Source organism: Lepisosteus platostomus, chromosome 15 (genome assembly GCF_059453375.1).
Source record: "Lepisosteus platostomus isolate fLepPlt1 chromosome 15, fLepPlt1.hap1, whole genome shotgun sequence".
NCBI lineage: Eukaryota > Metazoa > Chordata > Actinopteri > Semionotiformes > Lepisosteidae > Lepisosteus > Lepisosteus platostomus.
This window is the reverse complement of record NC_142625.1, coordinates 24,463,809-24,486,896: the sequence shown is the minus strand read 5'-3', so window position 1 is coordinate 24,486,896 and position 23,088 is coordinate 24,463,809. Positions and strand designations below refer to the sequence as shown.

The 23,088-nt window shown below is 45.5% G+C and overlaps 1 protein-coding gene and 2 long non-coding RNA genes across 3 annotated transcripts; 1 reads left to right on the top strand and 2 right to left on the bottom strand.

Annotated features, from left to right (window-relative positions):
* Window positions 1-417: 417 nt before the first annotated feature.
* Window positions 418-9,180, bottom strand: LOC148648313 (uncharacterized). The gene is made up of 2 exons (XR_015926769.1): window positions 9,142-9,180; window positions 418-7,668 (listed from the first exon to the last, which is right to left on the bottom strand). It is a non-coding gene; the product is annotated as an uncharacterized LOC148648313 (long non-coding RNA).
* Window positions 9,181-10,006: 826 nt separating this feature from the next.
* On the bottom strand, window positions 10,007-11,483 carry LOC148648312 (uncharacterized). Its single transcript, XR_015926768.1, has 2 exons — window positions 10,446-11,483; window positions 10,007-10,305 (listed from the first exon to the last, which is right to left on the bottom strand). It is a non-coding gene; the product is annotated as an uncharacterized LOC148648312 (long non-coding RNA).
* A 2,539-nt stretch (window positions 11,484-14,022) lies between these two features.
* On the top strand, window positions 14,023-22,504 carry nsfl1c (NSFL1 (p97) cofactor (p47)). The gene is made up of 9 exons (XM_088608458.1): window positions 14,023-14,176; window positions 15,545-15,642; window positions 15,775-15,849; window positions 16,586-16,751; window positions 17,348-17,443; window positions 18,857-18,966; window positions 19,434-19,571; window positions 20,960-21,124; window positions 21,843-22,504. The coding sequence occupies exons 1-9, from the start codon at window positions 14,075-14,077 to the stop codon at window positions 22,003-22,005; spliced, it is 1,113 nt and encodes a 370-aa protein (XP_088464584.1). The 5' UTR covers window positions 14,023-14,074; the 3' UTR covers window positions 22,006-22,504.
* Window positions 22,505-23,088: the final 584 nt, after the last annotated feature.

Here is a 23,088-nt window from a genome sequence, read left to right as displayed (position 1 = left end):
CCTCTGGAAACCTGGCCTTTGGAAATCTATTGCTTTCTGCAGGCTCGTGTTACGTACAGAGCTGCCTTTTATCCCAGTTTCCAGCCTCCAGGTGATTCACCTTTCCCTAAACTATCAATATACTCTGTGCGCCCCCCCTCCCTCCGCGCTCCCCGACCCATAGGAACAGAGAGACGCACGTGTGCTCTTTGCCATCTCCACGCGGGCAGGTGGTGTGCTTTTCTCGTCATTCTTCTTCAGCAGCTCCTGAGCGCTCTGGAACTGACAGACGGTCTATCCACCGGTATCATTTCCATCAGGGGCCAGAAGCCAGGCAGGGCACTGACATTTATTCTTTTGCACCGAACCTCTGAACAGTCTGAATACACCAGATGGCACTCTCAAGACCTTAAAAACATGCATGCACAGCAGTGGGTATTGCTGGCTCTCCAAATGTATTATTTATTTATCTGATGCCTTTTTATTTAAGACGGCGTACATGGAAATGCAATTACAGAATCGTATAAAGATACATAATACAACACTTCCACATTGCGCAGTGGAGCTATATGACAGAAGGCTCGGAAATTAACATGATGTAAAAGACGATACATCTATCAAAACCGTAGGATGTTCGGCAAACAATACGCAATATAGGTTTGCTCTCCGCTTGACTGAAATGCACCAGTGTTCCTCTCTCGTGTTTTGCAAAGCTCTGTTGCCTTTTGTTCCTCTTTTGCTCAAATCAAGTTCCTTTAGAAAAAAGTATTTCCTGTTAGTCTTTTTATTGTGCAGTACTTAGAGATTTATACTCATTATGTGTGCTTGAACAAGGACACCATTATCTGATCCGTCACACTGCACACTGTACCTGCAGCTCCACGCTCAGAAGGCTGGCTGTGTTTAGGACTGTTACAGACACCTGAGCAACTTCACAAGTCGTTAGTTGTTACAGACGTGTGGCAATGATGTATATGTTTTCGCAAACAGGAAGGAAGAAGGATCACTCCCATGCTGATTTTTCTGATTATTTTAAATTGAGAACTGTGAAAATGTAGAAAGTACTCTATTCTTTTATTCAATAACTCTCCAATATCTTGTAGTATCTTGTAGCTTGTCTAAGGGTTTCGTTTTCCCAACCAAAAAACTGCCATTTTTTATTTATGAGATCTTTATTAATTCTAATGTGCATAAAATTGTTTTCCACCCTGGCATTTCAAATCTGTAATCTTCTACCTCATATGCAGATTATGGAATATACACAGAGTATGTTACACTATTCCACAGATGCGATAGATGCATGTCTAAATGCTCATTTGAAAAATGAATTTAATCACATAATGCTATGAGTAAAGCCCGGTGGCATTAAGCAGGGGGTATTTTATAATTTAACATTATGGGAGTTACATCTGTCTAATGTAAATTAAGCATATTGAATGACATATCCTGAGCTGGAAGTTTATCAATATATTATTAGCAGCAGTAGCTTCTAACAAGAAAGTGTCATTTTTGTACTCGTGTCTATATAAAGCTATCTGTATATCCTAAAAGTACAGTATATTTAGAGGGGTTTACACTTTAGCCTGAGCTATTGGGAGCCTGTTTCACTGTTGCAGCCAAGCATGTATTGCGTCTGTCAAACTAATTGAACTAAGCTGTTCTTGTTATTTACTGTATTTCCAAGCCCTGCCCCACCATGAGTGGTTTTACAAACACACCCCCCTGTCAATTGTATCTATATTAAAAACAACATAATTAACACATCAGCTGTGCCCTCGTACATTAGCTCACAGGCCTGCCTCGGACGCCTGTGCGACCAGATGAGGTCCCAAGCAAAGAAGAAGGTTTCTATAGTAACCCTGATGAGTAAATCCGAAGAGGAGCACCTAGGGGGCTCCTAACAGAGTGTAAACAGTGTCACCCCTGGAAAGGACATCCTGGCAGCCTTTATATTGGAGGCTTCTGGCCTGCATTCTAAATTGTGCTGTTAAGCCCATAACTTTCTTTTACTGCTCACTCTAGCCCTAGATATTTATACAACCACTGCCATAAATATTTACGGCCTGCTTGTGTTTGGAGAGTGAGAGCTCAGATCATACACACCCCACAAAAGGAAGCCACTGTGTCCTGCTCAGTTTCCTCTAAACACGATTTTATTGACGCTACTCGTGGACAAGCAGTGGCTGAATAGCTTCACCTCCTTCATTTGTTTCCCATTAAGAGAGTGATTCACACTGGGGGAGGTATCTGCTTTGCTTCAAAAAATAAAAATTACATAGCTGAAATAGTTTCCGATGTTCCTGTTTTTCGTTGTGTAACTGTACAGAACAGAAAAGGGAGACAATATATTCTAATAAGTAAAATAAGAGAACAAACAATAATCACTGTCACTGATCCAAAAGATTGAATGAGCCCTTATATTTATACGGTGTGTTTTACACGTTTAAGACACTGTTATCACAGTCTGACAACTAGCCTTTAGCCCGATTCCAGCAAGGTGTTACTGCTCATGTATCAGATGCGTCTCATGGTCAGTTTTCTCACTTCCACAAGTTTAGATGAAATGTCTGTAGGACTTCCATCACATTTAGTAAATGTGAACGCAAGCAGATTCCAATCGCAAATCGCTGTCAGTGGTCATTTCTCTCTCGCTTTAAAAAAAAGATCAATAAATGACAATCTGCGGTCCATACGCTTGAAGAGTTTCCTCGCGAGACACGGCGGATGATTTTAATTTTTGCGTCCTCACCCATTGAAGTGCAAATTGTCTCAAGTGTCAACCTGGCCCCCTTGAGGTGTCTCAGTAGAGCCTTGTCACCTCCGTGATGCAAAAGCAGACCATCAAAGAGTGCAGCGGACCGCGGCCGTTGCGCTAAGGGGCCCTGAAAGACAGCTCTGCACCCCTTTTCAAGGAACCCGCTGTCTTCATCTGCCACCCGTGGGGGTCTTCCTTTTGAGAGCAAAGCATGCCTTGGCTTTGGCCATCTTTGTTGTGACAAACTGCCCGCCCGCAGAAGCCTGTCTCCCAAGACGAGAGGGGCGGCGCAGCGCAGCGACTCCGGTTTCCTCCTGCAGCTCTTGACTGTCCTGCCAGCACTCGTGCACTCGTGCATGAGGCAGCAAGTCTGCTTTAAGCTCAGGAACGCCTTGTTCAATCGAGAGCCCCAGGAGGCAAGGCTGGGCATTGGTCAACCCAGCAGTGTTTTCATCGGCCCCTTGCTGATGCATGGTTCATTCATGTTCCCAGCTGATTCTCAACTTGATCGGGAGCTGGAACACAGAGATGCAGGGCTGGCTGCTTCACACAGAAGCCGGCACCTTCCTACACTCAGGACCGGTGACGCATGGTGTTTCATAATAAGGGAAATCAAGTCGCCTCTTTGGTTATAAAATGATGATGTTTGCTCATCACTAAAACACAGTGTTTTTCCAAAACAAATTCACAACATGGGTATCGCTGGTCTTTTGCCATGAAATTCCTGATCTGAAGTGTTAGACTTTTTCTCAGCTCCCTTGTGAGGTGCAGCTTACTGACAAAACACTGGTGAGACCAAACCGACTTTAGAAGTTCGAGGAAGGAGCTGCATCAGCAGGCGTAGACCGTAAAGGAACAGGTAAGGGTTTATTCCCTGCGGGAAGCAAGAGAAAAGAAACACAACGTTTCGGCTGTGGAGCCTTCTTCAACCTTCTGACACCTGGAGAAGGCTCTGCAGCCGAAAACGTGTTACTTTTCTTGTCCTTTTCAGCGGGCAATAAACCTTTATCTGTTCCTTTGCAAACCTACTTTGCCTTTCCATTTCTGACCACACACTGGATGTCCAGCAGTGCATCTAGGACAAGCAGTGCAGTGTGGTCAGTGCAGGAGGAAGTCTGGGGATTGTTCTCATCCACACAGTTTGAATGGTTGTCTCCTTGTATCAGCCAGAAATGGTACAGAATGTGGGAGAGCGTTACAGGCCTGTTAAGGCACAGTTTTTCTAATCCTGGGGTCAGTGAGAGGAAGATTAAATTACTCAAAGCCCAGCTTGCATCTGACACATAATGTGATGGAGATGTTGAAGAATCCTCTTAAACCAGCAACAACTAGCCAGATGGGCCATAGGGACTCATGTCATGGGAAACGCCGGAGGTAACTCCTTTTTAATTTTCGCAGCAGTAGCTTTTATGCATTCAGTGGAACTTGGAAAAGCTGTTCTGAAGTTTGCAAAATAGATAAACGCTTTATAGACCAGAGCACAATCTGCAAGTTGCAAATGGGCATTTCTTAATTTCCTTACTTTGATGTAGCTTTGGACTTTTTGCTTGGTTTTATTAATAGAAGAGAAAACTTGAATCAAAAGGCGCAGGAAAAATGACACCTCTGACATTCCCACTGTAAGGTTTTGTTTATACACAAAGCATCCAACCCCCCTTGCCGATCTGTAGTCTACTGGCATTATTTAACATTGAATCTTCCCATTAGAGCCCCTGTAGCCTTTAACCGTGGAGCTGTAGCTCAGTGTCAGGGCTCCTGCCTGGGCTGTCCTCCGTGCTGATTAAAGTGTCAGATTGAAAAATGAAGGGGACACAGACCGGGGGGGGGGTTGGGCAGTTTTCCTCCAGCTCCAGCACACACTGGTATTGAAGGGCTGGTATCTATCATCTCCTGCTTCCTGTTCCTTTGCCTCTTACCTGTCCCATACTTCTCACACTTTGCTCTTCCTTCTTTCCATTTTTTAACTGTTGTTTTCGACTAGAACTAGTGATTCACAAGGCAGAACGTATTTTAGGAAGCATTAGAGGAGAGGGGAGGAATGACTGTTTGGCACAAGCCTACGGTCATGATACCCCACCACAGAGCTTCAGAGTGTGGTGCAATACTCATTTTCTTCCCCATTTTTCTTACCGTTATATGCCTTCAACTGCAGATGCAGTTGTTCACTGTGCAGAGCTCTCTTATCATGGCTATAATCCAGCTTCATGGCCACTTGCCTTTTTTTTCTGTTTCTCTTAATCATGTGAGATTCCTGTCCTTTGGACAGACGGTCTGCCCTTGAGTATTTTCTGCTGACCTATATCTCATGAACTCCCCCAGACTTAACTCTTGCATTTCCAGTGCAAACTCCTTTGTCATTCTCAATGCGTCTGCAGCTGCTGTACAGGTGAAAGCTTAGTGCAGTCCTGTAAATCCATTCAGCCATTGTCGGTAAGCTGCTTATCCTGATTGGAGTCACGGAAAGCCTGGGCCTATCCCAGAACCACAGGATGCAAAGCAGGAGTGAGCACATGGCCACCCCCCACCAGAATTGCCGGGGGAAACTATGCACAAGCAGAGAGAACATGCACACTCCACACAGACAGATACCTTGAGCCCGAATTCCCACAGTACACTGGAGATGGGAGGTGGCAGTGTTGATTACCAAGCCAAAGTTTCGTCTGTTTCGAGTTTAATAAAGTCAGAAAACTGCTTTAGAGAAGAATTGATTTTGTAATTCAACACTTCTGTTCCTCCTGACATCCCACATTAGTTGCTTTTAAGATGTATTTTTAGCAAAAACACTGAATATCACAAATAATTCCAATTATTCACTATTAGGGAAGACAACCCACTACAGGGCATCTGAACTCTAAACAGTAGTGTATAACATTTTGCTTTTAAACATTGCTTACTTTTTTATTATTAGCAGTATTAGTAGCAGCTGTAGTACTTGCAGTAATAAATACTGCAATTTATGGACTAATAATAATACTAGGAGTAGTGTTACTAACAGCAATGTAAGATAATACTAATTCCTGGCTTTTCTATAGTGTTTTCGTCCCAGAGGATTGTAATTCCTATAGAGTTTAGGTCAATGTGAGAAATGGCTGAAATGGCTTCACAGCATTCAGAGGGAACTTTAGGAAGCCCAAATTTAAAAGTCCACAGTGGACATTATGTAGTGAAACTAGAAGTAGAAGAAACAACCCCTGTAGAAGCAGCAGGGACAGCAGTAATAACAGAGGCAATATTATTAATGGGTGCGCAGGTGTGAGACTTCAGCCATTCTCTGCCCCCACCATCCCTAGGGCAATGCTCAGGCCAGGAGCTGCAGGGATGTGAGATGAGTATCACAGCCTGATAGACACATGTACCCTGATGTCATCCTTTCAGGCAGGGTAAATGTACCCTGGAGAGCAGCTCCCTGGAGGGCATCTGCCTTTAGATTCCCACCCAGGTCTCATCATCTCTCAGTAAGAGGACACTTAGATGATGATGGCAGAATCACCCCTAGTCACAACCTCAATCTGTCTCTTAGGAAATAAAGGGAAAGTCCTATGGAAAGATGGGAGAGCACTGTCAAGGTGCCGTGACTGAGGTGGTGGCTGATGGTGCTGTAACATCACAGCACAGCTGGGCTCCTCATGGACAATGACAGTCACTCAGACTGGCACTCCGTCAGCTCAGGAAAGATTTCGCAGCAAGAAAGGGATGCTCGGAGGTTGGTATGAAATTCTCAAAAGAGTTTCAGCTGCAGCCTGGCAAGGTTCCGCGTCATTTTTCTCCACATTTTGTTTGAATTATTTTTTCCATGGAAAAATTGCTCGCTCGGGCTGCGGCAGAGGTTTAAATCCCATAGAGCAATCAAAGAAAAACATTATCTAGCCTGCTGCTTCTGGCTAGGTGATGGCTTGGAGAGGCTGGATATTGCAAGCTGAACATCATAATCCCTACTCAGTAGCTTTCCAGTACCCTGCTCCGACCTGCCTGCAACAAAGCCAGTTACATTCCCAGGCCTAGCACTCCCTGATTCTGTGCAGCAGCTCCAAACACGGGGGACGACAGAGTCCATTAGACCGCCTGGAGGAGAAGGAGCTCTGGTTTCTGCAGTTACATATATACAGTACACACTGTGTGTGTCTTTTTTTCACATCAGAAAATAGAGGATTAGTCTGAACTCTGCCACCTGGGCTATAGTCCTCTCCATCAGCATGCTTGACATTTATTAAGCTCAATATCAGACTACAAATCCCTGTGGCTTCAGAAGAGTGAAGGGGAGGACAGTCTGCCAACCCCAGAGCTTTCCCGTGGCTGGGCTGCTGGGCGGAGAGTCTGGTGACACCCCCAGTAGTGTTTACAGAGGACATCAGCCCACCTTCTGGTGCTGGTGTCAGACACCAGAGTGCTCAGACACCAGAAATACCCTTTCGACAGCAATAACATTAAAACACTACTAGTAATAGCACTAGTTAATAACAATTAACCAAGCGCAGCTAACAGAAGGGTTATGTTCCACCCTGGGGAGAACAAAGATCTCTTTCAAAGGGGAGGTGGCACAGCAAAGCCCCTGATTGTGCAGTCTGAGCCATGTTTTACATCCACAGTATGGATTAGCATCCAAATGTGAACTCATCAGAAAGTGGCTGTGTGCAAACATACTCATTGCCAGGAGAGGCCTGTAGTGTGAGTCTGGTGGGGGCAGCAGGACAGGGAGATCGTGCAGCTTGTTGCTAGCTGACGATGTGTCTTATAGTAGCTCCCTTCCCTTTCCTCCCTTCTGTCACTGTGCTTCAGTTTCTGTCTTTCCATACACATGGGTAGGTGCTGCTGCTCAGAAGAGCCTTTTCCCCTGTCCTTGGTCACTGCTGGGACCGACCGGTCTCCTGTCCTGCAGTAACGGTGGAGTGAGGTAGGTGTACTCCTTGCATCCCCTCCTCAAGCCCGGCTGTGCTCTGCTAGAAGATGAAAGTGACTTAGTGTGCACCTTTACAGAAGTTCTCCAGACTCGCACACATAACTAAAAAATACATACAGTATTTGTAAGGGTATAAATGAAGAAAAAAAAACTTTCAACCTTAAAATTCATAGAGGTATTATGACTAAGTCTCTCAGAAATCCTTATCATATCCGCTAAAGTCTATCAAAGCCTTTTACAGAGTCTACAAGATTGCGTGCTCCTGTGTTCCCTGTAGTGTTTACTGCTTGGCTATAGTGTTTACACTTGAGATATCCATTCTCACATTGGTCAGTCATCTCAAACTAAGCTTCACAGCTTTCACCAGTGCACCAGAACACAGAGCCTTGGCAGCAAAGTCACAGGAGACAGCTGACGTGCCGCTGATAACATAACATCTTCCCAAGTCTGCCGAAGTTCCACTGACACCGAGTCAGTCAAACCAGAGGACTGACTTCCGCATGAACAGTGAAACACGGACCAGTGGGCCCACGCGGAAACTACGGGGAAGTGCATTTAAATTCAAGAACACGAGACGCCTCTTTACACAAAGGGTGGTGGGAGTATGGAACCTGCTGCCCAGCCATGTAGTTGAGGCCGATAGCCTGGCTCCTGTGCAGAAACACCTGGATGAGGAAGGATGAACTACTAACTACCACCTGGCCAGATGGAATGAATGGCCTCCTCTCACCTGTAGCCTCTTTTTCACGAGGGAGGGTGACAGTTGATTTCAGTATGTCGCAGAAGTAGGGTGAGAAAACACCAAGCACCTCAGAATGCAGACAAGCCTGAAATCATTCATGATTTCAGGATTTCATTCACTAGTGAGTACGCTGTTTCCCCAGACAAAGCTGAGGGCTTGAGAAGAGACAGATTTAGGGTAAAGGAAGGGGGAGGCAGGCAGTAAACCTCACAACAGGTAATAAATATATAGCTGGAATAAAAGGTTTCTACCCATAGTTAATTATCCTTGAAGACTAAACAGGCACAAATGCATTAGAAAATCCATCTGTTTCCCCCTCAGGAATAATTAAAATGCTCTCCTCACTAAGTTTTACGAGCTGTGAGCATTTTATGCTTGCATGCTTTTAATACAGAGGCTGGCTAGAGACTTGAAGCTCAGGATGGTCAGTGCCTTATCGGCACGGTCACCTACAGGGACTGATGTTGTGCACAGCCCATTGGGACTGATCCCACAGGTGTTAAATGTACAACAGTTTACCTTCTATCCCTGCGGTACCTAACAGCATTGCTAGGTTGTATATTCTGAACATCTGGATACTATTTCTAAAGGCAAGCAGTCACAGTGTTTGGTCATCAGCAGGTGCTGGTTTGGAGAGCTAACACATAGCTAACTAGCACCCAATCATCTTACTGCCTGCCTGACAAGACTAACTCAACGACTCCCTGTTCTCTGCGATCTAAACAACATTTTATAGCACGGTATCGCACAGCAGACTACACCCCTCACCTGAAAAAGAGCTTCCCTTTGTGAAAACTGGAACAGCGCTCCAGACCAAGGATGACACACCAGCCAATCAGGCCACAGCCAGTCGGAGCTGTGGGAATACAAGAACGGTAGTGATTTTGTCAGTCTTCAGCCACCCAGAGAATTGTTCACCAGCCCCCATCTCCCATGCACTGCCATCCGGAGAGAAATGACTGTGTGATATGAATAACGATGTTGACTGCCAGACCCTGCAGTGGATGTCTGCAGCTTCCAGTATTCTTTGAGGGAGGCTGCAGGCCAGAGACTCAGTGTAAAGGTCAGGTCTATTTGCCAGGCCGCTAAAATGACAACAGCAGAGAGATCACAAAGTGCAGAGATGCCCCAGGTGTTTTTCTCTTGTTTGCAATTTTGTGTATGAAGACAAACGAGCAAACATCAGGTGAAAACTGAACACGTTTCTTCCTGTTTCTTTCTCAATGGGGTTTTGAGTTCTGTGGGAACTGGGAGGCACAGTTTACAGGTCAGAAGAGGAACTGAGAACTCTGCCCTGAGAGCTCTGGGCGCCCCTGGATTATATCATCAGAACAACATGCATGTGTTTTACAGGTCTGCGAAAGTGAGCCCCTCATAGTCCTAGCAAGCACAAATGGGAGCAATCAGATCCTTTTTTAATCCAATGTAACAGACAATCTATGCACTAAGGATTGTTTTTCCTAGTGCAATGCCTAATGTTGTGACAGTAGGAGAAATACCTTAATTGCACACTTACAGACAAGAGGTTAGGATTGAACAGAACTTCAGTGCTCATTGTTCTGTGGCTGTATTTTGGTTAATAGCAGCATGTTTCTATAGACAAATCTGTCCTGTTACCATAGAAATGATGTGCTTATTTTATATTGACGGCTCTTTATTATCCTCTGTAACAAAAATGAAATACATTGTAAATCAGCCTGTAAATGGATACGTGCTTATTTTGTTAATAACATAATGACTTGCTGTCTTTGTGTGTGCTGACAGAGGAATAGTTTAGGAGTCTGGGCCTGCAGGGGAGTGGTGCAATCGTCAGCGTAGGTCCTGCTGGAGCGTGGAAGAGCTGCAGGAGCTCATCGCTGCTGGTATTAAGGCGTTTCGCAGATGTGAATCACTCCAGCAGATATCACCCACCCTTCTGCTCACTGCCAGGCTCTGAACACAAAGGCAAGAGGGATTTAGACAATAATTTGGCTTGTCTGTGTTGTAACAGAGCTCCTGATTTATGCCATCTCATTCATGTATCACAGTTTTGCAGTGTGCAATAAGAAGAACATAAAAAAGGGCTTACCCACCAGAAAAGGCCATTTGGTCTGTTTCGCTCGTGTGGTCGCTGGGTAGCTAACTGAAAGAAATCTGAGCAGCTGGGTACCTTGTTCCTAACTCCCACAACCCTCTGTGTAAAGAGGCTTCACATCCGTTTCCATTGCTGTCCTCTGGTTTGTGCCTGACTGTGGATTCAGGTTACACAAGATCTGCCCGGTCTAGATCCACGCTGACACCCCTAGAGTCGTATTGCCTGCAGGTTACCCTACAGTTACGTGTTATTGTTTCCATAACCTGGCGTGCAATCCGCGTATGTCTCGTTGACCTGTAAACGCTTTGTTTCGTCACCCTTATTGTGAATGGGCGCTACAACAGCCGTTTCCGGTCAGAGACTATCGCCCCTGCTTCGAGCGGCCGATGGGAGGGTTTTATTAGGAACCCATGAATGAGCTCTCTCGTCTCTTCTCGGGTCCTCGAGATGTGTTTACCTGCATGCATCTCGTACCTGTGGCCGCCCTGCCGGCTCCTTTCTGACATGATTAAATATTGACGTTTGTATTTCCTCATCCTGAGTCATGCTGTCAACGTCTAGTTGCTGCAGAGAGACAGTGGGAGTGTTATGATATTATGCCAGCCCCGCTGAAATTGTTGATTCTCTTGCACTGCCGGCTTTCTGCAGGTGTACAGTATCTGGTGCAGATTAAGTTTTCCCGTGGACCAGAACGGCACCTCTTACAGCATCTGCTTTAGACATTCCACGTTATCTGAACTATATTTAAAAAAAAAAAACAACGTACTGTTTTGTTTTGTTTTTTCTGGTAAATCCTTCATATCAACCACCCATTGATGATCGTCGTCAGGTTGATAAAACTTTCCGGCTGTGTGAGCGTCACAGCTCAGCCCGGCCCTGCTGCACTGACCGCGCTGGTAGACCGGCGGACAAAAATGCCGCATTGAGTACAGGTCAAGGGTTTTGAATGGCTTTTTTTTTTTTTTAAATCTGCGGCCAGCTTTGCTGCGCTAATGCAACCAGACACCGGCTTTCTTTTGCGCGTCTGCTAATCCAGTGATCTGTGATTCCAGGAAGCGGCCGCTGGGTGTCAGCCTGGGAACACATGCAGTGTGTGTGTGTGGGGAGAGAAATAGGTGCGATGCCGTTTTGTTCTGTAGCTCCACTGCGCATATCTCGCATTCCACTGTGGGAGAGCTGCATAACACTGCCCCTGTTATCGCGCTTCATTCCTTCATTTGACCGTTTCCCTTTAGAATTCTCTTTGTGGGCGCATTCCATCGCGTGGGAATATGTTGCCAACGGTGCTATTATCCCTGAACAGCGTCGACTTATTTATGAAGCAACTGCCGTGATTTGACTTTCATACACAGTAATGTCTGTCCTCAAAACTACAGCGATGAGCATTCATTTATCTTCCAGCTGGAGACGGCCGGGCCATGCATGCATCGCCACGCATTCCCCCGTGGGCTCGATATAGCGCTGTAGGAGTGCTTTCCAAAATAACCGGCCGGGTGGACCGCGTCTGCTGCTATTGGCGCATTCTGATCGATAATGACTCCCTGTATGTCTCCTGTTTTCAGTTAAAAAGGACATTTATTTCAGTTTTCTATCTGTTTGTGATGATATCAGTGTCTGTAAGAACAAATGCATGATTCAAAAGAAAAAAAAAGATGTTACAAATCTCATTGATGTAAGGGCCAAAGGTTTCAAGAATGTATATACAGTAAATGGGAACTTCTATACTGGATTGATACTGGAATATAGGGTGGTAGTGACCTGCACTCTCTCTCTCTCTCTCTCTCGTCAGGACAGCAGATTATGTCAACATCAAACAAAGGCTAAGAAAAGCAACCAGCTTTCTGAGCATCTTACTCACCATGTGTGTTATTACTGGGGGTATGTGCCCATTGTGAAAAACTGGAGCCCTGTAAGCAACAAATTCAGCCTGCTGGAAAGACCGAAGTTAATTATTCCCTACTTGACAGATCTGACTCAATCCTGTGAAAACGTTATCATAACATGTCGAAATACTAGGTGTCTACCCGCGTTCATCGCTTGTCATCACATACTGGCAAACCAAACGCCTCTTTGGCTCTCAGATAAAATAAGTGCTGCACTGTATTGGTATGAAGAATACCTTTCCAGCAAAACCCAATGAGGTGGAATTGAAAGTACCTTTTGTCACGCTGTGGGAGCGTCCAGTTATCCACAACCTCTAGACTCATGTCTGTGTCTGTATTGCGCCGGGCAAACTAATTGGGATACATTTCAAACCAGATCCCTGCCTGTGCTTGTTGATTAATTATGTTTATTTTACTCCGATTCAGAAAACGCTGCTTTTCCCCCCGGCTTCAATGCAGTGAAGCAAACCACTGAACGACTCTGCGTAAACCCACTGTGCCAGATAAATACAGGATACTCGCATTTCAGTGTATTGCGAACAGATCGAATAAATAAAGCAAATCCCTAGAGGATCCAATCAATGATTTCAACAGCTGTTAGAAATATGCACGTTTATTGACATAATACACATACAGTGTATTCTGCATTTATGTGTATTGAACTAGTGTTATATGAGCTTCAGATAAAATTATATTGTACTGTGTTGGTACTTTACTGTTGGTTGCAGTGTTTATGCATGTTCTCGTTTGTTTTTGTTAATCAAAAAAGTACTTTCCGAGGTAGTGCTGAAACAGCGCTGCCCCCTAGTGGACATTATGAGTAATGGCTGTTACCAGTTTATTTTCAGAAACGAGTTCAGCAGTTCGGTTTGATGAACTGATATTTTTTCTTGGGTTGATATGAGAATATGACATGATGTTTTTCTGAACTGAGAACTGCTGATTTTTCTGAAGGTGGATTTTTGAACGAGTATCAATTGCATCAGAATCCATTTAGAATCAAGTAACTCTTAAACAATTGCACAAATGTGTAAAAATCACGAGTGATTCAGAAGTGTGTGTGGTCTGTTAACGGCGAGAGGTGGTCGTTTGTCTTTAATTAGAAATATCACAACAAATGGAATTAGAAATTCAGTTTTTGTAATTGATTTCAAAGGCATTATGTGTAAGGAATTCGGAAACAATTTGGTTTTCTAGGCGCGTGTAACAGAAACATTGTTAAAATATTAAAAGTAAAGGCACAGCTAGTTTAGGTGGTAGTATAATCCCTCTGCACTCATTTTTTGTTTAGCGAATGGTCATTTGATATTCCAATAAATGTGCTATAATAATAGTGCTTATGTAGAAAATATGTTGATGACTTTTTATTCTGTTTTCTGTTTTTACTGTTAAGTTTGATCCGTTTTAGTGATTTTCAAGGTAATAAACTACAACTCCCATGAGGCAAAGCGTGCTTCCCGGTGCTCCCCCGTCTTTCTTCTTCGCCGGCCTCATAAATTATTGTATTTATAGTGTTCTGCGGAAACGGCCTGCAATACAATGAGAAGTAAAATGTAAAATAGATGTAGTTAGTTTGTGTAATATATTGTTTTGATTGTGTTTTATCTTGTTTTATTTTTTATTTTATTGAAATAGATAGGTTTGGGATTGTTTCGTCTTAAGACGACCCGTAGCCAATAGGAACCACAGTCACGGCGTCGATTGTTTCCCCCCGGCGGACGGACTCTCAGTGCGTCAAACCAAAATGGCTGACCGAGAGGATTCAGTGAGGGAGTTTGTTACAGTTACAGGTGTAGAGGAAGAGCGGGCCCGGTTTTTCCTCGAGTCTGCAGGCTGGGATTTACAGGTAGGGCTTCCTTGATTTCAGCAATTCAAAACTTAGAAGTAGGGGTTCGTGTTGTTTAATGTCAAAAGGAGAATGACAAAGACCACCCCTCCCCTCTCTCTTTGAAAATCGTCACAACATCCAAGGCGAAACCGCTGTAGTTGTAGAATTTGCAAGTCACTCTTTATACAAAGCGCCGGTAGCTTTGATGGAAAAATTTCATTACAGTATAAATATAAAACCCCATCTTTCAAGAGCTGAGGTTTGGAGTAGAGGACGTGAATTTGGTTAAGACTAAATTGGACACTACTTTCAAATTGAATAGATTAGCCATTCGTGAGATTAAAAAATAAAAAAATGTTGAAAACTAGACAATCGAAACTGAGACTCCTTTTGGGTAATCTTATTCATATTTTCGTTTTGTTAAGTAGTTTCGTTTTTCCCAGCTAAATTAAGTTATGGGAGACTGGTCTCGCCTAACAGAATACGTCTTTGTGATTTTACTCTTTTATTTCACGTTTAGTTTACGCATGAAGTGAAAGGTAGAGCACCACGTTTGCCAAAACGTGTTTGCGTTTTCGTAATTCTGCTTCAAAGTCTGAGGAATTTGCTACGTGAATGGTCGTTCTGGAAGATACACTTTTGTGTGTCTATATAAGGATTATAATACGTGTTGTCACATCCAAATATCTGTAGGTATGATGCCCTTCAATAATTTCGTCTTGTTTTAACGAGACAACATTAAATTTGCAAACGGAAATTTAAGGAATAAACACACGCTGAAAAGAAGAAAGAAGCGAGCGAATTTTGAATTAACTATTTAATTGAACCACCCAGATGCTGACGAGCAACTTTCTTTTCAGAGTGAAATATTATTTACATTAACATTCCTTTCGAGTAGGAAGCTGCAAGTTTTAAGCATCCACAGTTTTCTTATGAGATTTCCTTCAGAACGGGAAAGACCACCTCTGGTCCTGGATGTCTGTAGGTTTTCATTCTAGCTTAACTTTTAATGGCCTAATTGGTCATGGCCTTAATTGGATCGGTTTTTCAGCTTCCCCAAAGTCTTTAGGTAACAGTGTTTCAAAGAGACCTTAAAAGACCACGTGATGAAACTAGGCGGTTTTGATGCTCAAGTTGATTAAATTGATTCATTTAATCTCTGATGAAAAGCAATTCATCGTATGACTTGAGGTGTTCTGTCTTTGCTTTGCTGTTGAACTGAGGACAGCAATAAAATGAGCAGTGTGCAAAGTGAACTGAACAGGTTTTTCTTGGCCCAGTCCGTTCAGTGTCAAGCAGTTAGTGGTGTCCCGTTTCTGCTTTCTCTGTGCCTTAATATTCTCTCAGCAGCGCTGCATCACGGCTCTTTTTCCCATCCTTCCACAGCTTGCCCTCGCTAGCTTTTTCGAAGATGGCGCCGATGATGATATTGTCACTCTCCCGCAACCAGAGGGCAGTTCTACCTCAAGGTCTACAGCGCCTAGGTAACAGCTGCCTCCTCTGCTGGGCTGGAAAAGCTAAAACTGATCTGGCTGGGTTAAAAAGTCAGTGTAAAAAGGTCTGAGGTTTTTTTTTGGAGGGAGGGTCTTATTAAAGTTACTCTGCTCTCTTTGCAGTGAACACAGAGTTACATCCTTCAGAGATCTAATGCATGAGGATGAAGAGGAGAGTGATGAAGAAGAAGGCCAAAGGTATGAGTGACAGAAAGAAATGAAACTCATGACATTGTTTTCCCAGAACTACTTTGGGAAGATGCTGGATGTCTCCATATCTGTTGCTCATTTCTTTAATTAGTCCAGCGATTACTTTATGTTGGCAGGTCTCTCTTGTGCTCGAGTACATCTGTCAATGTGTATGTTTCCATTTTAGCTACACCATTTTGACAAATAATTCTGTAATACTGTTCTGTTAAGTTATTGAAAATGAAGTTATAGTGGTGTCACCTTAGTGAGTTCAATGGTATGAGTGGCAGTATTCAGACCATCTCTTTGTAAAACTCTGTTGACAGTGATAATGCGTTATTCTGACTGGAGCTCTGGAACCTGCTGTGTACTTGCTGCTGCTGCTGCTGTTGTTGTTGTTTGGGGGAAGTGTTTCTTTTATGAAAACAAAGCTGAACATTGAAATGTGTCGAATCGCCAAAGTCTCTTGATGTTTGGCACTGTTTTTTTTCTCTCCTTCCTTGCCGAGGTCAGGTTTCTGCAGCAAGCTGGTCTTCTGCTGTTCTGAATCATATGCCCGACTCCTTCTTCACCGTTTTTAAGTCTGATTACTTGGGGCTCAATCTTTGCAGGGGATAAGTCAGCTGGATCTTCTAGCAGTGTGGGTGAAAGCCATTAAAGGACCTGCTGCCCCTGCGTGTTCATTGGGTGTGGTGTCTGTTTGGGTGGAAGCCTGAGGCTGGTCTGTGTTATTTGCCCACTGCAGGTTTTATGCTGGGGGCTCTGAGAGGAGTGGCCAGCAGATTGTAGGCCCTCCCAAGAAGAAGAGCTCAAATGAGGTGGTGGAAGACTTGTTCAAGGGGGCCAAAGAGCACGGTGCTGTTCCAGTGGAAAGAGCCTCCAAAGGCCCCGGGGAGTCCAGCAGGGCACGGGTAGGGAAAACCGGACCCTCTTCTCCGTTTCTGTGCATCCCTGGGGGAAAAAAAAAAGAATAAAAAACTGCTTTCTCTGCAGTTGTACTCCTCTGCTCTTTGAGCCCTTTCAGGCAGCCTCGTGCTTTGTAAGCGTGTTTCCCCGTTTGTTGTGGAACCAGAGACACCTTTAAGTAGTCCGGCTCAGGTGCGCTACACGGGCTACAGAGTTGCCTCCTCTCATTTGCAACCACGCTCACGTTCTTAATCGCTCTTCTGCCAGTGAGAGAAACATGGGTACATGGAGGCGGTAGGCTCTGTCTAAAAGTATCTCGGTCTCCACCCCACCTCCCAAGGGTTTTTTTATTTAGCCGCCGTGAGACCAACCGGCAAAAGCGGGCCACCCCGACGGTGAGGCCGTATCTGGCGACGGTCATCGCCATGTTGACGTCAGCGTGGCTGAGTAGCGAAGCCGTCTCCCCTTTCTGGTTCAGATGCAAGTCTGTTTTGTCCCGGCCGCGGGGGTCGCCCCTCACAGCTGGCGCTCCCGCAGAAAGCTTTGCAGCCCCCCGCGCCCCGGCTCTAACCCCGCGCCCCTCTTGCCCTGTGTGTTGCAGCCGTTTGCTGGAGGAGGGTATCGCCTTGGCACCGAATCGGGGGAGGAGTCCGCCTACGTCGCTGGGGAAAGGAAGCAGTCGGAGTCGGCACAGGACGTGAGTCCCCTTGTTCCTCGTTGCCCGGGGGGGCGCTTGGCCTTTGAGCCGGAGGTCCTTCATTTGGGATGAATTAATTGCCGACACCGCTTGATGTGGTGCTGGAAATTAATTGCTAGGTTTTCTTTTTTTTAACATTTGAAGTTTTTGTGAACAACAACAACAACAAAGACAACAAAAAGAAATGTGCCTGCAGTTAGTACCTCAGTTCAAATACTCGCTTTCCTCCGGAAGCCTAATGCAGAATTGTGGGATTTAGTTTTGGCATCTAAGGGGGAAACTGAAGGGTTTGGATTTTGTTTAGTTTATGCCAAGGCCAAGAGTGACATTCTTTTAAAAAGAGTGTGTGTGTGTGTATTGGGTGAGCCAACCGAAAGTAACTGATACGATTTTCTCTCAAACTGAAGCGGGCCGCTGGAGCCTAGAGCTATAACTACAGCTTCAGGCTTTCATCCCTATGAACACTTGTGTTCTTTTGTCAAAACTAAGCTTGATACATTGAGTGAATATGACGACTACAGTGACTCATTATACATATATATTCCATATGCATATCGCTTGCAGTGATCAATAGTGCTTAACACCGCTAACTATCGGTTTATCATTTATATTTCTCATTGCTGTTTAGGTCAAATAACTAATTCAACATGATGCAGCCTATGTTTGTAGATACGTATTGCAGTAAATCAGTTTTATATCTCCCAACAATTTTGGTTGGCACATGTTTCCTGTAGTCCAGTGAGGTATCTCTGTCTGGTCTTTTTTTTGTTCCTGATCACAAGTGCTAATCGGTGTCATAACTCATCTGTTTGCTGTTTTGGGACCTTTTTTTATACTCAGTCTTTGGTTTCAAAAATAAAAGTTCTGTATTTCCAACAACGTAAGAACACAGAAATTGTGTGTGTACTCTCTCCTCAATTTGCAGAACGATCGTTTATTTTTTGACTTAACTGCTCTTAAGAAATGACCAATCGATGAACAGATAGGTGGGAATGAGACTTATCGCACATGCCCTTTGTAAGTCTGTTTTTCCTTCCGCTCAAGATCGCATACCTGAATGAGGGCTTCTTGAAACATGTAAATCAGTACAGGGTTCATACCTGTTACAAATCTCATTCAGGTTTAAACAGCTGAAGGCAAATTTTAAGAAAGGCTCAAAAAGCTAGAGGAGATGCAGGGTACCCAGAGAACCTCTGAAATGGGATAATAATTATTATTTGAAACCAAGGCCTCAGTGTAAAACAGCTCAATTACTAGCAGGATTTAGCACAGGAGATTAAGGGCCCAGCTGGCACAGAAAGCACCAGACACGGTGTCCTCCTGGACCTGGATCGTGGATCGTTGCTGTCGTCGGGCGACAGGCCCTGCATTGTTCCGGCTCGTGCAGTGAAGGCAGTGTTGTTGCGCCGACAGGTGCACGTGGTCCTGAAGCTGTGGAAGACGGGCTTCAGCCTAGACAACGGAGAACTGCGGAGTTACTCCGACCCTGAAAACTCCCAGTTCCTGGAGTCCATCCGGAGAGGGTGAGGAAGGCGCCGGCTTTCGCTGGGCTGCCGGCGTGGCCTGTCGGAATGCGTCATTGCGACCTGGTTTAAAACGTGGGGCAGCCCGAGCTGTCGCGCAGCGTCCACCAGGACGGATTTGGAAAGAAACCTTGATTGACAAGAAATGACCTCTCAGAGATAACATTGTAAACCGCTCATTGGCACTTGAAAAATCACAGGAGAATGGACCGTGACGTGGCCGAAGTACACGTCTTAGTTTGACAAAGGGCAAGATGACAGTCGTTTTCACCTGTGGCTGCTGGCAGGTTTGGCAGAGGAGGCTGGCAGTCAGAGATCATCTTTATTTTACGAAAGCCGCCGCCCATCTGAGGGACTTGGGGTGTTCCTGTTTTGATGGCGTGTTCACTGCCTGCGCGGCGTGCCTGGGAGGGCGCGGGCGTCAGTGCTGTGGAGTGACGGGGGCGCGGGGGGGCGTCTTGTTGCAGGGAGATCCCCGTGGAGCTGAGGCGGCTGGCCCGAGGAGGCCAGGTCAACCTGGACATGGAGGACCACCGGGAAGAGGACTTCTCCAAGCCCAAGACCATGTTCAAGGCCTTTGCTGGGGAGGGCAAGAAGCTGGGAAGGTGAGCTGCAGGAGCTCCCGTCTTTGGCCTGGCTGTCCCATCCATGAGTGAGGGTGATGTTCTTGATAAGAATGAGGCTTGTGGGTAGCATTGCTGCTCCACGTTCATATGTTTTTTTGTTGCGGCTGCTCCGGTTTCCTCCCAACGGATCCAGAGATGTGCTGGTTGGTTAAATCGGCTTCTGGGAAACCTGGCCCTGGTACGAGCCAGAGTTTACCCCATCTTGTGCCTGTTGCATGTTGGGATAGGCTTCTGCTCCACACGTGACCCAGTGTTGGATAAAGTGGTTAGAAAATGAATGAATGAATGAATGGATGAAATGACTTATTTATTTTGCCTGTTGTAACCTTTAAAAGTTTCTTGGTCTTTGCCAAAAGAAAAGCATTGTTGCATCAGAAGGCCACAAGGGGGTGTTCACTTCCCATTGCAATGGACAGCAGTTACAAAACCGGTCAAGTGTTTAGGCTTCTTGACGTGTTCCTTTCCTTTATTTGACCATCGTAAAGGACTTCCTACAACTCTTAAATAAAAGATCTGCACCTGATGACTGATGGTGGTATCACCATGGCATGGTAGTTAGTGCTGTTACCTTGCAGCTCTTGAATCCTGTGTGGTTCATGACTCGGGTCACCTTCGGAATGGGGTTTGCAGGGATTTTGGCTGGTGTCTGTTCCTGCAGTCCCGTGACATGCTGGCCATGCTGTGTGTCTGGAATATCCCTGTGTGTGTGTGTGTGTGTGTGTGTGTGTGTGTGTGTGTGTGTGTGTGTGTGTGTGTGAGCGCGAGCCTTGCTATAGACAGCATCCTGGCCAGAGTGTTGTCCCTGCATTTTGTGTTTTCATGACTCTGGACTACTGTGACCATCAACAGAAATTGGTGGTTTTCTGATACAGAGTGGATGGATAAAAGACAGTTGTCCGAAGAATGTTTGTGTTTGAGTTTTTGAAGAGAAATTAGCTGTTTTTTTGCTTAGGCTTTGAAAACGTCCAACATTTTCAGAGCTGTAAGTTGCTGTTCCAATGAAGCCCATTCCACACTTCGTGGGATCTTTTAAAAGTTTAGCCAGTCCGTCCTACATTCTGTTGATAGGGCTGGTGCCGTCGTCCATAAGCACACTGCAGGGTCTTTCAGTTCCTGCCAGAGCAGGCTGCTGTTTCTTCAAGCCATCAGCAGCAGCAACACCTGAAGAGCTGGGAAAAACTGGTAAATGGTGCCAATTAAAGACACTAGCGAGTTTCCTTAAAATGTTAAGAGCTGAGATGCACCAGCTGTGCAGGATCGGAGTCAGTGCACTCTGGCCTGTGGGTCTTCCAGGGAGCTGTGTTGATAGACTGACCTGGTGCGTTGAAGAAACCTTGATTTACTTCGGTCTCTGTGTGTGCCTGCAGCGCAACACCCCAGGTCATCGGCTCCATCGTGGGGACACAGCGAGAAGCTGACGAGGCCCAGGCCTCCAGCGAAATCATAATTAACGAGGAGGAGCCCGTCACCAACATCCAGATCCGACTGGCTGACGGGGGGCGTCTGGTCCAGAGATTCAACCTCACGCACAGGTCAGGAGCCCATCCCACCTTCCTTCAAATCGATTCCAGGGATAATACTCCAGGATCCAAAGTGGCACAACTGTTGGATACCTTTCTGAGTTTCTGAGCTTTGGGCTCTTGTTCATGTAGTAACAATGAAACAAAAGAGCACTTTTTTTTTTCCCAGATGACAAAGCCTACATCACTAAAAATAATGTAGCGTCAGTGAAGCCTCCAGTTGGTTTACCTACAGTAGCTTTGAAAAGCTGAAACTTCTGTTCCTGGAGTTAAAGAAGTTTCATCCTTGTACTTAGTTCACTCCTTTTTTTATTTTTGAAAGAATCCACAGAGCACAAAGAAAAACTAGTGCTCATGAAGGAATGTGAGGCTCGAGGACAGTAATTATCTAGAAACACAGAAGTCAGCTGCCTCACAGAGATCTCTGTACTGTAAACTGCGGAGTATAATGTAACTTTCATGAAATTTATTTTCTGATAGATCCCTGCTTGATTTTAATTGTCTGTTGTTGATCTGATATTTGATGAATTTCCCAACATGTAGGATTCGACCCTTTTTGCTTTTCCTTTTGTGCCGCCTATACTCTGCAGTGCATTTCCAACAGTAATGCTGAGGGGTGTGCAAGCCTAGAGACCTCGGCTGGTACCTGATGCTACTGCTAACTTCCTCCCACCTCCCCTTGCATGTGGAGAGCGCTGTGTAATGAGACGCCCCTCTGTCCATTTTCCAGAATCAGCGATATCCGCCAGTTTGTGGTCTCTGCGCGTCCGGCCATGAAAGACGTCGACTTCGTCCTGATGACCACCTTCCCCAGCAGGGAGCTGACGAAGGAGTCCCTGACGCTGAAGGAGGCGGACCTCCTCAACGCGGTGATCGTGCAGCGGTTGAAGTGACCGACGCCCACCGTGGGCCTGCTGGAGACATCGCCAACTGGGGAGCCAACAGGAGGGATGGACTTCTTTCTTTAGGGTGTTCTCACCAGTCCGGGTGCGCTGTTGGGACTGAAGAAGATAGATAAAATGCTTTTTAAAGAAACTTTAATTGACCTCAAGGGGTTCTTCAATAGTGTTAGACTTCTAGTTCTTCAGAGATGCAAGTTTCCTACATCATGCTCCTCTCCCTTTCATGTGTAATTCGTTTGTACCGCTGTAACCCAATGCCTAAGTCCTTTCATTCAGAATCTGCAGTAAAATGTGCTGGAGGGAGTAAGTGATTTGTTTTTTACAGGGATGCGCTATCTGAAGGGTTGGGGAGGAGGGGCCACAATTTGTCTGGATTGCGATGGTTAGACTTGTACAGGGTGTTCACCCTTTCACCTTCTCTTCCCCCTAACCTTTGAATGGGTTTTTCATGACTTTTGGAAACTTGTGATTAAAACTGAACATAATTTAATTCATGTATTTTTATATATATATATGCAGCTACTGCTCTTAGCGGCGCTCATCTTCCTGGCTGAACAGCAGCTCCTGTGTGGTTGGCAGGCTCCTGCGTTCAGGGGTCCACGAAACGCGCGACTGTGCCTCTCCGGCCAGCCGCTGCGGAGCGTGTCCGCCCTCAGGACAGTAGCGGCAGCCAAAAAGCCAAAGGGTCCGAGTCTCGGGGTGGGCCCGAGCTGGAGAGGTCCGGGATGAAAGGACCAGTCAAGATAGCTGATCCACAGGGACCCTGATGATCAAGCAGCGCTAAGTATCACCTCCCTGGGGCCTCAGGTCGCCCTCAGTAGAATAGAACCAAGCTGTCTTTAGCGAGGTGAGCGTTTGAGCTTTCGTCCTCTACGCGTGTGTGACTTCAGTGAAGGGCTCTGAATGGGCCACTGGGAGTTTTGCTTGGCGTCTTCTGAATTCACGTTGCCCCCTCCCGTAGTTCGTACTGCCCCCGAGAGCTGCTTTCGTGAATGTGCTAGGTGCTAGGTTTCACATGTTAGCCTTAGTACTGGAGTTGAACTGTTCTCTTCCACTTTGACTCACGCCAGACCT